A 17,336-nucleotide genomic window follows, 5' to 3' on the forward strand; every position below is an offset into this window, starting at 1 on the left:
AGGGCCGACCGCGACAAAGAGCTCTCGGGCAAATCCAAAGGAGGGGGCATCTGTCTGTACATTAACGACAGGTGGTGCACAGACATAAAGTCCCTGGGCAAGTCATGCAGCCCCCAACTAGAGACTCTTACCATCAAATGCAAACCTTTCTACTCCCCTCTGGAAATTGCCTCTATTATCCTAGTAGGAGTATACATCCCCCCACAACCAAGACCAACAGAAGCCCAACTTCAGCTGGCCACTCTTATAATGGACACCGAACTTAGACACCCAGACTCGCTGCTCATTGTGCTTGGATACTTCAACTGTGCCAACCTGAGCCAGGAGCTCCCAAAATACACCCAGCAGGTCACATGCCACACAAGAGAGGGGCGAATGCTAGACCACTGCTACACCACCATAAAGTCTGCATACCGATCCATACCCCATGCAGCACTGGGTCTCTCCAACAGCTGCATAGTCCACCTTCTTCCGACATATATCCAGAAGCTAAAGTCTGCTAAGCCTGTTACCAAGTCTGTCAAAAACTGGTCAATCGAGGCAAAAACAAAGCTTCAGGCCTGCTTCGACTGCACTGACTGGATGGTGTTCAAAGCCTCTGCCTCTGACCTAGATGAACTAGCGGATGCAGTCACATCCTACATCAGCTTCTGCGAGGACTTATGTGTACCAACCAAGCAAATCCGATCCTTTAACAACAACAAGCCATGGTTCGGTAGCCAGCTCAGGAAACTCCGCCGAGCCAAGGAGGAGGCATACAGCAGCGGGGACAGGACACAGTACAAAGAAGCCAGGAACTCCTTGACTCGGGGTATCAAACTCGCAAAAAGGGAATATACAAACAAGCTGACACACAACCTCACAGCAAAGGACCCTGCGGCAGTATGGAAGGGCATGCAAAACATAACAAATTACAAGAAAGCCCAAACACAGTCTGAAACCAGCCATGAACTTGCAGAAGACCTGAACAAGTTCTACTGCAGATTTGAGCAGGCCGTACCTCCCCCACTCCATCCCAAAGACCACCACACCCAGGCCTTCCACTTGGACCAAGGCGAGGTAGAAGCAGTACTCAAAAGAATAAAACCTAAGAAGGCTGCAGGACCGGATGGTGTGTCGCCATCCAGCCTTAGGACCTGTGCAGCTCAGCTCGACCCCATCTTCACAACGATATTCAACTCCTCCCTGGACTTGTGCAAGGTTCCTGCCTGCTTCAAACGCTCTATCATCATCCCGGTCCCTAAGAAAACACCCACGAAGGACCTAAATTACTTCAGGCCAATTGCACTAACCTCAGTGGCCATGAAAGCATTTGAAAGACTAGTACTGAAGCACCTGAAAGAAGTGACAAACTCTCACCTTGACCCCATGCAGTTTGCCTACCGGGCGAACAGAAGTGTAGAGGATGCGGTCAACCTCGGGCTGCACCATATTTTACAACACCTCGACCACCAAGGCACCTATGCAAGAGTCCTATTCGTGGACTTCAGCTCAGCATTTAATACTATCGTTCCCGGCATCCTGCAGCCAAAACTCCTCTCCTTAGGAGTCCCAGGATCAACATGCTCATGGATAGTGGACTTTCTAACAGCAAGGGAACAGGTGGTCAAAGCCGGCGCCTTCTCGTCCAGCACACGAACAATCAGTACTGGAGCCCCCCAAGGATGCGTCCTCTCCCCTCTGCTCTTCTCTCTCTACACGAATGACTGCACCTCAGCTGAGCAGTCAGTGAAAATCATCAAATTCGCAGATGACACCACTATCATTGGCCTAATCAAGGATGGTGACGAGACCGCGTACAGGCATGCAGTGGAGAAGCTGACACAGTGGTGGTGCAGCAGCAACAACCTCAATCTAAACCCCACCAAAACAGTTGAGATGGTGGTCGACTACAGGAAAAAACCAAATGCACTAGCCCCGCTAACAATAGCCAACGCAGTGGTGTCACGGGTTGATTCCTTCAAATTCCTAGGGACAACCATGTCCAGTGACCTAAGATGGGGATTAAACATAACCACAAACATCAAAAAGGCCCAACAGCGCCTGTTCTTCCTGAGGCAACTCAGGAAATTCAACATCGCACAGGAGCTGCTGTGCGTATTCTACACCGCCATCGTGGAGTCTGTCTTATGTTCCTCGATCACAATCTGGTACGGTGGCGCAAGCGAGAACGACAAACAAAAACTGCACAGGGTAGTGAAGACTGCGGAAAGGATCATAGGGACCGACCTCCCCCCGATAAGGGATCTGTTCTCATCCAGGGTAAGGAAACGTGCTGAGAAGATCGCAAACGACAAGCTGCATCCTGGTCACAACCTGTTCGACATCCTACCATCCAGAAGACGGTTCAGGTCCATCCCCGTCAAAACGTCCAGATCAGCAAGAAGCTTCTTTCCGTTAGCTGTCCATCACCTGAACAATCCAATCAAAGCGAATGCAATCCCAATATCAACAGCCAAACAACATGTCCCTACTTGGCGACCTGACCACCATAGTCGTATCTAGAAATTAAATGCTTGTAATGTCTTTATGCAATATATGTAATGTCTCCCTCCCCCCCTTTTCATCCCTGCTTGATGCTGCACTGTAATCCACAAAAATTCCTAGTGTGCGCAAGCACACATGGCCAATAAAGTTGATTCTATTCTATTCCATTCTATCAGGATCTTAATTTTTTGAGAGTTCCGGCGCCGGTTTTATTATTTTTTTTTTTTTTTAAGTTGTTTTATTGATTAGGTCACACTGAACAAACACACATACAATTAGGTCTTAATATCATAGGAATTAAGTAGTATAAAACGGATCCATACAGAGTTAAACAAATACTATTATCTATTTTAATTGTCATACAGATAAGAAGAACGAAAATAATCTGGCATGTACAACAACTAAGCAGGCCAGAAGCAGAAAAAAGATAAGAATAACAGAGAACAAAAATAAAATTTATTGCAGAGGGGGAAGCCGGCTGCTTCCAATCCACTGCAGACAGGTAGCAGCAGAGACCACATGACGCTTCAATTTGTGTTGCGGTGTAGTCCAAGTTAGGAGGCCTAGAGGGAGGAGAATGTAATAAGGGTTATATGAGATCAGAGTGTTACGCAAACTTCCTATAAAGTTGATAAATTACTTCCAAAGACTTAGGAGTTAGGACAAGACCGATTATATGTGGAGGAATGAGCAGACTAGCTTTTGAAGCATTTACTTGAAACGGGCTTACTAGCTACACATACCTCTGTTTGATCATGGTTCTAAACCAACATTTCTCAGTGCTCATTTGTCATGTCTTTAAATTTTTATTTTAAATCATTGAGGGGAGGTTGGCTGGCAGTTTATCAGTCCTAAAATGGACATGTTTAATGTCATCCATAGGGAAAAGCAGGGCTGCCCCAGGTTCAGTGTAAATGCCACAGACCTGGACCATAGGGCCTTATTCTGGTTCAGTCCTGGCAAATTCCTTCTTAGATGGACAAAACCATGTGCACAGCAGGGGGGGCAGATGTAAAATGTGCAGAGAGAATTCGATTTGGGTGAGTTATTTTGTTTCTGTGCAGGGTAAATACTGACTGCTTTATTTTTACACTGCAATATATCTCACTTTGAAGTAAAACCCCACCCAAATATAACTCTCTCTGCACAAGTAACATCTGCCCCACCTGCAGTGCACATGGTTTTGTCCATCTAAGAAGTAATTTGCCAGAAGGAGTGAACCAGAATAAGGCCCATAGGGCTGTGTAAATTTGAGTTTCCAGGGTTGGACCCAGCTTCATACCCCGTGCTTAAAGACCAGGGTCCGACCAGGTATTTTGGTGTAAATGGGGTATTAGAAATTAGAGCAGCATTATCTACTGCCTGTAATTTACACAGAAGCATGACTGCGATGGGCACTAGGAATAATAGGTACTTGTTTCCTAGCATGGCACCCTTCGCATCGCATACCATAAGGCATACAATGGTATGCCATGCGATGCGATGGCCCCCGATGTCATACACTGTTAAAATTGTATACCATTGTACATGGCATACAATGCGATGGTATACGATTTTAAATTGTATAAGCACCCTAATGGGTGCTTTCAATGTTAAATGCCCCCCCAATAAGATTAATAATTGTATAAGCACCGTAATGGTTGCTTACAATATTAAAAGCACCCTCACTATCAACGCCAACCCGAAGTGTGGCGAGCGGCGGCGGTACGCGTCCTCCGACCTTTTCATACCCCCACTATCCACGTCGGCGTGGAGTTGATCTAATATAGTGTGGCGAGCGCAGCTCGCCACCGAGCCCGAAGCGTGGCGAGGGGACGCGGAATGTGAAGTAATATGTGTCCCCTCGCAGGGCTCGCTGCGCTAGCCACGCTTCGGGCTTAGTGGATCGCTTCGCTCGCCACACTATATAAAATCAACTCCACGCCGATGTGGATAGTGGGGGTATGAAAAGGTCGGAGGACGCGTACCGCCACCCCTCGCGGGCTCACTGCACTCGCCACGCTTCGGGTTGGCATTGATATTGGGGGTGGCGTGGGGGTGCATTTCACATTATAATCACCCATTAAGGTGCTTATACAATTTAAAATTGTATTGGGGCTTATACAATTTTTAATCGCATCGCACCGTATGCCATATACCCGCATACAATGTAATATTACTAACAAGTGCATGTCACTTTTTTATTTCGTTCCTATCAGACATCTTATTTTATATTTAGTATCTTAATTAATATTGCGATTATCATTATATAACACAGCCCTGGGACTGATTCAAGCTTAAAAGTGTGTACACTTTTTGTAGGCCGCTAGGGAAATGACACAGAAGTTTGTCCCTATAACACACACATATCACCGAAATGGTTAATTGCTCCAATCATTAAGGGGGAGGAGTCAGCCAGCCTGTAAGTGGTTAAGCTTTCATGGTCTGGATGTGAGTTACACTGCTGTTTTCAACAGTAACCATAGAAGTGATGCTCAGCGATACCCAGCGCTATGCTTAGAATGTTTATTAGAAAAATAAATTATTGAGATATATTTAGACTTTGCTTACTTATTATATGTATATAAAAGGTAATAATAATTGTTATATGAACACTAATTACAGCAGCATAACTGAGGAGCTGATATAATAGTGTTTGGCACCTTGTAAAATCTGCATACTTAACCCTTTGAGGGCCAACATCTCTGTGGAAGATGTGCAAAATATCCACTAAAAATGCCAACGTCGCTCATATTTGTTATATAAAATCAAATATATATTTTTTTTATTCTTTAAAGATGACATTTCCTATATAAGGTAAACATTACAGGACAATGTGATGAATACGAATGTTTGCTTGGCAATTTTTACACATATTAGGACAAATGGCACTCAAAGGGTTAAAGGCATCTTAGATGTTGAGGGGTTTATTCTGGTTGATTCGCAAGGCTGCGGATTTGCTGACCTCCACCCATTCGCAAGGCGCATGCAAATGGATGGCAAAGGCTTCCGCATATGTAAAGTTGCCTTAGAGCAACCTTACAGATGCGTGACTGCTCTGGGGGAAGTAGGCGGGCAGCTGACATCCGGTGATGTCAGCTGCCCGCCCCCCGCCTGTCTGTCATGCCTCATTACCGTAAGAACGGACAGTGTTCTCATGGGAACGCCCATGTGACGCTTAGTGTTCCCATATGGGGGTGGGGCAGCCCGCTGCCTCATGCCCCCTCCACCCCCCACCTGCATGGAAGGTTGCTTGCGTGTGCTCGGCAAACAAACTGTTTGTCATGGCCGCATGCAACAAGCGCAGAAGTGCGCATAAAAGAAACATTGGTCCCCATTGCGAACAAGTGCCTCTAGCGAATGGATCTGAATAAGTGTGATTAATTGTGTGCACGTGTGTGTGTGTGTGTGTGTGTGTGTGTGTGTATATAGATAGATAGATATAAATATAATATTATAGCAGACTGTTAGCATATGCCTTCTTGCAAGTTTAGGGTCTGCCTCCTCTCCTTACTCTTTATAACATTTGTGGACACATTCTAATTAGGCTTTGGATGATACGTCAACACTATTTGATTGACATTCATTATGTCAATAGATCGACATGGCCAAAGACCAACGCGTAAAAGGTAGACAATGCTTAAGGTCAACAGAATCAAATTATTGACACAAGGTGGTTGTTTTCCTAATTTACTCTCCATGTGGAGTACGATTGGGAATTGCCCGAAGCGTGGTGAGCAAAGCGTACCTGATAGGGTCCACGTTCACACTAATTTGGCTTACATCTAGTTAAACATACAATATGACATCAAATGAAACTTGTGTAGACCATTTGCGGTGCCTTCCTTTTTCATGTGACCTGTTGACCCTGTCGGCCTACTGTCTGTACACCACATGGGATGGACCTATTGACCATCAACCTATTTCTGGTTGACCCATTGATCCAAACCATCCAATCATGGCAGCCATCGGCTGAGAGTAAAGGCCCATACACACTAGACCATATTGGTCACAATATCACTCAGAAAGGACTTCCTAAGCGATATTGTGGACAGTATCACCTAGTGTGTACCCTACCTGTCGTTAACGATGCGTACTTGACGACCCCCTCCCTCTTCCAAGCATGTCTGGATGAGGGAGGTCACCGTAAACGACAGCCATGCTATCCCCCTGCAGGGGCGTCGATATCCCCCTGCCGTCGCTCACCTCGGAGCATGCATCAGCAACTGTTTATGCCTTGCCTATCCCACTGCGGGGTCCCTGACACCACCAATATTGGCAGCAGGGGACATCGGGAAGTGTGTATAAGTTTTAGGAGACAGCATGTATATACTGTATTGAAAGTATTGTCTGCGTTGTCTCTTTACATGTAATCCCTTGTATTTCTGGTTTTCAGTTCAGTACGAGGAGTCGTTCCCGATGGGCTTCAACCACAGTGCTCACCAGTGCTACACCGTGTCCACCACGCACAAGTGCTACGCAATGAAGACCGAGCTGCACCTGCTGTTCCTGCTATTCAAGCAAGACGTGCCTACGTTTAGCATGCAAGCTATTGCTAATAAGACCATGCAGGTGTTTGCTAAGGACTTTCCGTTCTGAGACACGTAATGGTCGCTCCACAGGATCTATATCCTTGTGCTAAGCGGAACCATGATGAAGCTCTCACCTTTCTATAGAAATAGCTATAGTATGGGCCACTTCTTATTCCTAGAGAAGACCGGGTTGCATCATCCCCATTGCTGAAAGACACCTGTTACCATTTATTCTTTTATTTTGAATATTTATTTAAGCAGCCATTGGAAACGTCAGTTACTGCGAATCCAAGTCCTACATTTATATATCAGATGTTCCACTCTTATTTTCTCTTTCTCCTAGATCAGCTGGTACAATGGTGGGATTCCTGTAACACGGACAGATTACTGGGCGAATAAAATAAATTGGACATTTCTTAGCAACAAATTAACATGGACACATTGGGGGGGTTTCAAGAGCGATCGGAATGAGGCGAATTCGTCCCTGTTCCGATGGTCTGCGCACAGGCAGGCGCGTAACTGCGAATGGGCAGACCCAGGCAACAAACGGCTTCGGCGAGTTACACACTCACCAAGCCTTTCTTTGCGGGGAGGGAGGGCCAGGGGCGGATACGGGGCTTGCTCATTGGAACACCCAGCGCTTTATGGACGTCCCCATGAGTACGTAGTTTACCGAGGCAAACAGAATCAGGCTCATTGTAATGACTTAAATGCCTATCAGCTGTATTTTCTCTTTATAGTGCGTACACACTAGACCAGTGGTGGGCAATAAGCAGCCCTCAAGCTGACGAACTACACATCCCATGCATTAGTTTCAGCATGGCAAAATATCAAAACTAAGGCAAGGGACTTGTAGTTCATCAACAGCTGGAGAGCCGCTCATTGCCCAACCCTGCACTAGACCATTATCATAAACTACGTGGCAGAAGTATTACCACCGTAAAAACGGAGGTGGACTTGGGCGCTAATATCCCTTAAAAATGAATGGACACTTGTAAGGAAAAAAGTTTTTCTATGAAAAATAAGCAGCAATCTTCAAAAATTGCACTAGTGTCAGTGCAAAATATGTACCAAGTCTATGGCCTGGACCACAAACTTGTACAACAAAACGTAGATTACCCGGAAGGAAAATGGGAAGATGGCGCTAATGTATAAACAATAAATTGTATCAATTTCCAATGCACCATGGAGGGGATCACATGTGTAGAAAAAGACTGGAGACTGCTTCAAACTGATGTATCAAAAAACAATTTAATTAACATACAAAGTATACATATACCAGTGGCGTAGCTATGCTGTGGCAGCCCCCGCCATGGCTTGGAGGAGTCAGCGCCTGGATGTAGTGGCCGGTACCTTCTAGAAGGTTAGAAACCAGCCATCCAGATTACCAGCCAACTACTTGCCTGCCAGCAAAATACTGGGCGACTACCATCTGATTTCCATCACCCCGCCTTCATCGCCGTGCGTGGAACGGTGCATCCACCAGCCCTTGTCCATTGTGCAGAGTGGAGAACGCCAGCAGGAGCCGCTACAAACACCCGTGAGTGAAAGTCACGGTGGTGCACTGCAGAGCCCTAACATCTCCGGCAGCGTGGGCGAGAGACACGCGTACCGGCCACTACATCCAGGTCCGCACTGTCATTCTCCTCAGGCGGGAGACTCCACCAAGTAAACACTGCACAGGACTCTTACCATCCAGCAGCACAGGTGATGTATGCGCTGACTGTGCTATGATCCATTGCTCCTAAAAAGGACATTGTTACTACCAGCATTCTACTAAAATATCCCCAGTACGGTCCGGCATTAAACCCAGTCGACACAGTGTCAACATATGCAAGATTGTCAGTCTCTATGTAAATTCACAGTGAATATTATTACCAATATCTTTTTTTATCCAGAGCTAAACTTTTAGCATTGTTTTTATGTGCACATTGGTATTATAGCATATCTCTTATATATTTAGCCAGATCCGTCACTCAAAAGCAGTGTAGGTAATGGTGGGCGGGGTTTGTTGGGAAATCGATCATGCGCCGATGTATCGATTTCCTCATATATTAATTACCTTATTTGACCTCAGTGTGAAGACCCCTTAGAGCTCCGTGAGAGTGTAACCTCATATGATATGACCAGTAACGATGACCACAGATACAAGGTTGAACTCTGATTTAATGATGACGAAAACAACATATTTATACACAACAAACGACGTTGGTTCAATTACATGATTGGTTAATATTTGGTGCAGAGGTAGGGAAATAGCAGTGTCTTTGTGGGGTGGCTTATACATCGCCTTTGTGTAGTATTCATTAGTTATGAGAAAGCACAGAATGTACAGTGTCTAAGGAAAGAAACAAAGTTTATGATAACAGCGAGTACTGGAAAAGAGCCAGGATATAACCACCTTGAAATCAGCAGGGACAGACACAGAGAAACAAGATGGCTGATTAACCCCTCAATAGAAACAAGATGGCTGATTAACCCTTCAATCCCCTCTTAGAATCAATGTCCTTTTTAGACAATTTGATTCTTGTAGATGGCATCTTGTTTGGTACGATGGATTTTAACATATTCACTATAATCTTCTGGTGAGGGAAGGCTTTTGGCGAGATCAGTGTACATAGCAGGTGTTACATTATCCAGGTACTTGGAACCAATCTTCTTGCATATGGGAAAAACACAATATCCTACTATCATAAGTACAATAATTACAATGAGGATAAATATGCCTATTTGTGTTAGTGCGTGTTTCCAATCATTTAACCATCCAAACCAGCTACTCCAGGGTTCTTCTTCTTGAGTTCGATGGATAAATCTTCTAGATGTTTAATAGCTAGGGTAGTTTTCCCATTAGGGCCTGTGTTGTCTGGGATATAAGTACAGCATCCATCAACCTTACCTATGTACACGCAGGTTCCTCCTTTCTCGGCAAGCATCATATCTAAAGCCATACGATTCTGAAAAGTCATTTGAGAGGTGGCTTCTAACTGTTCAGCAATACCTTTTAAAGCATCTCTAGTATCATTAACAAAACGCTGCTGATTATAATATATATAATTTATCCAGTCCACGTTCTTATTGATTGTCACTTGGGGAATTAGAGACTCAAAGCCAGCAGCGACTTCATCTCGAGCCTTAAATTCATCTGGAACTCCCCGAGGGACACCAATAGTATCGATATATACATGTGGATCGAAACTTTCCTTGGGGGCATCTCTCTTAGCTCTAGAGTGTGTGTTTGTGTTACCTGTGGGAGGAGGTTGAGGAAGGTTGGCTGGGAGGATGTGAATGGGCATAATAATCTTTGCCAGGGCACATTCTCCTTTCCAAGGGCTATTTAGTTTTGTCCTCAATTTCATATCTCCACAGATAAAATAGATATCTCCCAAAGATTTCTTCATGGTGGGTATGGTGATATGTCTTCTTTCAGCACAATACCCATCAGGAAATAATTTCAATTGTACAACATTTTGATCAGTACTATTAGAGAAATAACAAGTGTAATTACCGGGGTAAATAGTTATAGTACTACCAGGGTTGGTATTCTTAGTCATAATGGGGTATTCCTTTTTTCATTGTTCACATTTGGCTTCTTCTATCACAGTGTCAGTGTATAAACTAAAAAAGCATTTATCCTGTTCAGGTGGTATGTGTATGGGTACAGTACCTAAATGGGGTCTGGACTTTCCACACACATAGCAATCAGTTTGATTAACCTTGCGGGCATTATACTTCATCCATTCTAACCAATAGTTTACATCAGAGAAACCTGTTTCCATAGACATGGTATCTTCATACGTGGGATTATCAATGGCTAACATATCATTAAAAGTAGTGACATGTGGTTTAAAGAATGATGATGGTGTTTTAGGTTTTACAGTGGTTTTGAGGGCGGTGTATTCTGGGTTATCATACATGTCTTTTAAATGGAATCTTCCCCTTGGGCCCCCGCTTTCTCCTGATTGATATTTACCCATGACATATAGTCCGGCATCGCCGGGGGCTGGGTTTTCTAGGTTAATGATAAATTGGCTATTGCAAGTGCCCTTTTTTCGTAGGGACATACGGGTTAGTAAGGATCGACCATTGGACCATTTATGGATGCCAACATCGGGGTAATATCCCCAGTCTTGGCTGATATCAAAGGCAGTGGTATCTGCTCTAGTGTTCCACCCAACAGCCCCCCATGAGTTGCAAGAATCTCCCCAGTAAGTACTAGTGATACAGATATATACGTGACTTACAGCGTGTGGTGTGTGGTGGATGTTACACAGCCATGGTAGCGGTGGTTCTCCTCGATTCCCGCCTTGATTGTTTGAACAAGATACAATATCACAATAAGAAAATATAAAAGTAGCGACAGTCGTGCTAGAAGAATTATACCAGAAGGTAAAGCGTCCATCATTTTGAGTAATATCAACTTCAGCAAAACAGTTATAAAGAACAAGCCCGAATAAAATCACTAGGGCTAAGGTGGGGGGAGTCATATCCTGTAGCGTCGTCCTTGGCTTCAGAATGTTGTACCCCTGATTCCTCGTCACCTCCAGCCGGCAGGTCTTCTCCAGGTTGGAGGTCAGAGCCACTGGCCCCCGTTATTACCTCTCTCGTCCCGTCTGTGTCAGTCTCGGGATCGGTGTCGACCTCTGTGTTGACGTGTGGTGGAGGTGGAATTTTCTTCACTCTGGATGCAATGGATCCACGTTGGTCCTTCGTCGGTGAGGACAGCCGTCCTGGTGACTGCGACCACTTCTGTCTCTGGTCCGTAGGTGAAGTCTCCGGGGTGCTTGTTTCTCGGCAACACTTTCACTACGACCTTGTCTCCAACCCTGAATGGGTGAGTGGGTATCTGTGGATGAGAAGGATTCTTAAAGATAACATTTTGTTCAACTTCATTAAGTTTCTGTATTAGGGATCTGACATACTCTTCTCTTATTATTTCTAAGTCTCCTTCTGTGGTAACTAAAGGGTTCTTTGCCCAGGGAGTGGGGAAAGGTCTGCCCATCAGTACTTCAAAGGGGGAGTAACCTAGAGTCTTTTGTGGAGTCATTCTCTGTGGGTGATATGGAATGTGAAACTTCCATTCTATTTGCAGTGCTTTGACTAGTTCTGCTGTGACTTTGGCTGTGAAGGCTGAACCTTTATCGCTATTGATTCGGAGCGGGCATCCTCAGCGCGGAATGATCTCTCGCGTGAGTATGCGGGCTACTGTTTTTTGCATCTTCTGATTTAGTGGGATAAGCTTCCTGCATTATTGATATGTGTAAAATCTATTTGAAGATGTGTGAATGGTGTGGTTGGGTATTCTAAATGTTGGTGTCTTGCTTTATTTGGGTTGTTTGGGTTGTTTCTAAGACACACTATACATCTACTGATGTACTGTTTTACAAGTTCTTTGGCATTAGTAATGTAGAAATCATTGGAGAGGAGTAAAGTAGTTGTTACTATACTATGGTGTCCTACTCCGTGGTAATGTACTATGAACAATGATGCACTGGTTTGGGGTATACATGGTTTCCCCTCTTTGCAGATTAATCCAGTCCGTGGATTCTTCTGCAATATTGGATATGTTCAATCTGATAGATCTGAATTAGAGGCAGCAGCCTGTAATTCTGTCAGTAGGTATGTATCATCTAGCGAAGGAGGCGAGATGACAGCAAGAGTGAGGTTATATGTTGCTGTAGTGGCAGCACGTTTAGCAGCGGTATCAGCGAGAGCGTTGCCTTTGCTGATGTCATCCTTTCCTCCAGTGTGTGCTTTACAATGAAGGATGGCAATTTGAGATGGTAATGTAATTGCGTGTAAGAGATCTGTGATGAGTTGCGCATGTGATATGCCTTTCCCATCAGCGCCAGTGAAGCCTCGGCGTTGCCAGATCATACCATGATCATGAACAACTCCGTAAGCGTATTTGGAGTCTGTGTAAATTGTGACAGGTTTGTCTTTGTAAATGTGACAAGCTCGAGTGAGTGCAATGAGTTCTGCAGCTTGTGCTGACTGTAAGGGGACTGTCTTTGCTTCAAGGGTGGTGTTTGGAAGTTTAACCACTGCATATCCTGCCTGGTACGTGTTGTCATTGGGACGGCTACAGGAGCCGTCAACAAATATTATGTCGGCATCGGGGATAGGCACAGTCGACATGTCATGTCTGGGTGAAGTTTCTGAGTCAATAGTTAATGCACAATCGTGTTGAGGAGGTGTCTCGTCGTCAGGGCCTCTTAATCCTAAAAGGGCATTGAGTACGGGGACCGGACCTTCAGAGTTTGTTGCATACTTAATGGTGAGAGAAGGGTTACTAAGTAGGAGTACTTCATAACCACTAAGTCTTTGGGCAGACATGTGTTGTGTGTGTAGACCTTTGAGGATGGAGAGGACATTATGTGTGGTATGTAACACAGTAGGGTGTCCTAGTGTCAGTGTGGTAGACATCTCAACAACCATTGCACAGGCAGCCAGGGCTCGAAGACAAGCCGGCATTCCTTGCACAGTGACAGGCATTACTTTTGAAAAGAATGCGACAGGGCGCATTTTGCCTCCATGAAGTTGGGTGAGCACGCCTGCCATGGTTGTACAGGTGTCCCTTGCAAACAAATGGAATGTTAACAGATAATCCGGGAGGCCAAGCGCGGGACTCTTTACTAACATTTCTCTCAACTTTGCAAATGCAGAAAACATTACATTAGACCATTCTATAACCTTGGGTTTGTCTTTGAGTGTGCATTGTCTCAAGATATTATCATAATAGGAACAATCAGAAATCCACTGTCTGCAGTAATTTACCATACCCAAGAAAGACAGCATATCCTTCTGGGTAGTTGGGGTGACCAGGCCCAATACAGACTGTATGCGTTGTGGACTGATTTTCCTTTCTCCCTCAGAGAGTACAAAACCCAGGTAATTGACATTTGTTTTACACCATTGCAGTTTAGCTTTTGACACCTTGTGTCCACATTCTGATAACATCTAACCGGCTGGCCTCCTCGGTGGTACTACAGAGAAGCAGATCATCTGCATACTGTAGCAGGACAGAACCATGGGGGGGGTGCCAGGGAGCCAATGTGGCTTGGAGGACTATGCTATAGACCACTGGAGAGTCAATATAGCCTTGGGGTAAACGACACCAGGTTAATTGTTTACCTTCAAATGAAAAAGCAAAGAGTAATTGGGTCTCTGTGTCTATAGGAATGCTAAAAAAATGCATTTTTCAAGTCTATGACACTAAAGTGGGTTGCGTTTGCAGGGATTGCTGAGATGAGTGAGTTTACATCTGGTACTATCTACAGAACAATTAATTAGTTTATTATCTGAGGTCCTGTTGACCATATCTGAGGATTTACAGTGTCTAATTCTGTGTTTGGGTCAGAACTGTCAGTCATGAGCAAGTGTGGTGATGAAACATCAATTCCCTTTCCTGCTTCTGATGGACTAATTATGATTTCTAGCACAGAGAGAAGATCTCTGCCTAACAAATTGATTGGGCAGTCAGGTATTACAGTAAATTCATGTTTTCCTATGTCATGGCCCTTTAAGGTCAGTCCCTGCCAGTCAATCTGAAATCTGGGGTTGTCTCTTGGTCTGGGTTGACTGGGCTGCATGGGGTTACTGACCTGTCGGGGTTTGTTTGAAGGGAACGTACAGTCTCTAGCCTAATGGCTATCCGTTTCATAATTATAGCAGCTTGTCTGTCTGTTGGGTGGGGGTCCCGCAGGAGCCCTCTGAGGTAGTCTGTCTCTAGGAGGACGGAATGGTTTATTCTGTCTCCTAGGATTGTTTTGATTTTGGAAGCGTGTGAACGGGGTATGTGATGGTGTGACAGTGTTTCTTTTAACTTCAAAACAACCTGCTGCTTCCCCTCCACACAAATGTTTTTCAAAATCCTTTACTGTATCAGAGGTCCGGCAGCAGATTATTAATGAAAGTAGAAACAAGTAAATTATCATTATGCAGAAGCGGCAGACCTGCTTCCTTGGTTCAACACTTCTTGAATCTTTTCCAGAAATTTGTCACTGTTTCTGTTTACATGAAACTGCAATAGGCAGCGATGTTCAGTGTTAGGGAGAGAGAGACCAATACTGCAGCTTCCCCCTCAAACCCCCCTCTTCCAGCAAAGACACAGAAGCCTAGCAGGAATCCGCCGTACACCCTGGGAGCTCAACAGAAAATAGATCTTTCAAAGCTGAACTGGTGTACGATGATTTCATTCCACATGTCAGTTATCTCCTGTGCTTTGTTAAGGGGATAGTCTGCAGCTGTTTACTATATTGCAGGGATCGGGGTATTAATACTGGGGACTTGATTCTAGTCCCATCTATTATATTGTCCACCTCATGGATTAACAAGGTAATAATTTGTGGGCAACATACTCCTTACATATTTCACTAGGTAATGGGGGTGGATAGACTGTTTTATTCTTACTATTATTTCCACCCATGTCGGGGTATGATTGTGTATCAATGTATTTTTGAATAACGTCTGTGCGCAGATGGCAGCCTAATACAAGGACCGCCTCTACAACAGTACCGTTAGACAGGGACGTGAGTGTAGATTTGAACCTTATAAGTTCACTATTGGCAGATACTATCGTCTCTTTCAGGGTTATGGTACCAGAGTACTATACTACACTGGCAATCTAAACAAGTTCCTATTTGTGGTGTTCTAGGATGTGACATATATGACTATAATATGAGAGCGTGAAAAATTCAAAGTTTACAGACTAGGGGCGCTGTCACAGAAAGGCAGGTACACCTATAGCGGCAATCTGCGAGAGTTAGTCTTTGTCTGTTCACTTTTAGAATTATGTATTCACTTTAGACATCTCATAAAAATTTTTAAATGTATAATGATTTTGTTAGTGGAAACCACAGACTGTCTACGTGACAGTGGATAGAGTCCAGTGGTTTTGTTGCTGAGAACTGTATGTGAAGCCTCACATTGCGTTACTCCGAGAAGGAGAGCATAAAGTCCGCAAGTCTATTGGCATACAGTAGTCAGATTAGACAAATGGTGAAGTTATTGTGCGTGAACTTACCAGCCGCACGGTTTACAAGGAAATACAGATATCACGAGTGTGTATACTCACCAATCACACAGGGATATTGAATGAAAGAAAAACTTATACTTTAAGACAATACAATAAAGACAATTGGCCAATAAAGAATGGGCGTTCAAAGTGAGGTACTATTTAGACTAAAGACCCCAGGTCTCCTTCGTACTCCAAGTACGGCATCTGATCCCAGATCAGGTTATGTGCACAAAAATAGACTAAAGACCCCAGGTCTCCTTCGTACTCCAAGTACGGCATCTGATCCCAGATCAGGTTATGTGCACAAAAATAGAAGACTTTAACTTCTATGATAGAAGACTCTAACTTCTATATAAGACATTCAACATACCCCAGGCATGGTGTCACAGGTTCAGGATCGAGTATGTCCGTAACCTCACAACAGATTCAGGCAGACTGTAAAATCTTTATGACATCTGTGTAGGAATGAACCTCGCATCCCGGTGGCCGAGCCCCCAGCTCTGTTGGGAAATCGATCATGCGCCGATGTATCGATTTCCTCATATATTAATTACCTTATTTGACCTCAGTGTGAAGACCCCTTAGAGCTCCGTGAGAGTGTAACCTCATATGATATGACCAGTAACGATGACCACAGATACAAGGTTGAACTCTGATTTAATGATGACGAAAACAACATATTTATACACAACAAACGACGTTGGTTCAATTACATGATTGGTTAATATTTGGTGCAGAGGTAGGGAAATAGCAGTGTCTTTGTGGGGTGGCTTATACATCGCCTTTGTGTAGTATTCATTAGTTATGAGAAAGCACAGAATGTACAGTGTCTAAGGAAAGAAACAAAGTTTATGATAACAGCGAGTACTGGAAAAGAGCCAGGATATAACCACCTTGAAATCAGCAGGGACAGACACAGAGAAACAAGATGGCTGATTAACCCCTCAATAGAAACAAGATGGCTGATTAACCCTTCAGGGTTCCACAGGTGATTGACAGGCCCATCCACCGTTATCCACACTGCAGAACCTGCGTTACCATGTTCTACACAGCCTAGGTCCTGCACAGCAAGCTCCCGCCCCCTCCTCGCCCACTACTCCCCATGTCCGCCAAACCACCCCCCCAACCCCACCCCATGGCTGCACACACACACACACCCCCCTTCCCCCCCCCCCCCCCCCCCCCCACACACACACACCATAGCACGCTGTACCGGCACTTTGCTCCTCCCACCCTCCTCCAGCCTCATCAACATGGACCCCATAATGTGTAAAATCAAAATATGAGTGATTCCCTGATCAGCGGCAACGCCGCACACAGTG

General features: G+C 44.6%; 1 protein-coding gene across 3 annotated transcripts in view; it reads left to right on the forward strand.

The window, feature by feature from the left end:
* FUZ (fuzzy planar cell polarity protein) overlaps positions 1-17,133 on the forward strand; it is a 129,226-nt gene extending 112,093 nt beyond the window's left edge. For all 3 annotated transcript variants that reach the window (XM_083162389.1, XM_083162387.1, XM_083162388.1), the window contains one exon: positions 6,863-17,133. In XM_083162389.1, coding sequence (XP_083018515.1) covers positions 6,863-7,065 — 203 coding nt within the window. In that variant the 3' untranslated portion in view covers positions 7,066-17,133. The remainder of the gene's footprint in view (positions 1-6,862) is intronic.
* The last annotated feature ends 203 nt before the right edge of the window (positions 17,134-17,336 follow it).

Source organism: Crinia signifera, chromosome 19 (genome assembly GCF_055691185.1).
Source record: "Crinia signifera chromosome 19, ASM5569118v1, whole genome shotgun sequence".
In the NCBI taxonomy this organism is placed as follows: Eukaryota; Metazoa; Chordata; class Amphibia; order Anura; family Myobatrachidae; genus Crinia; species Crinia signifera.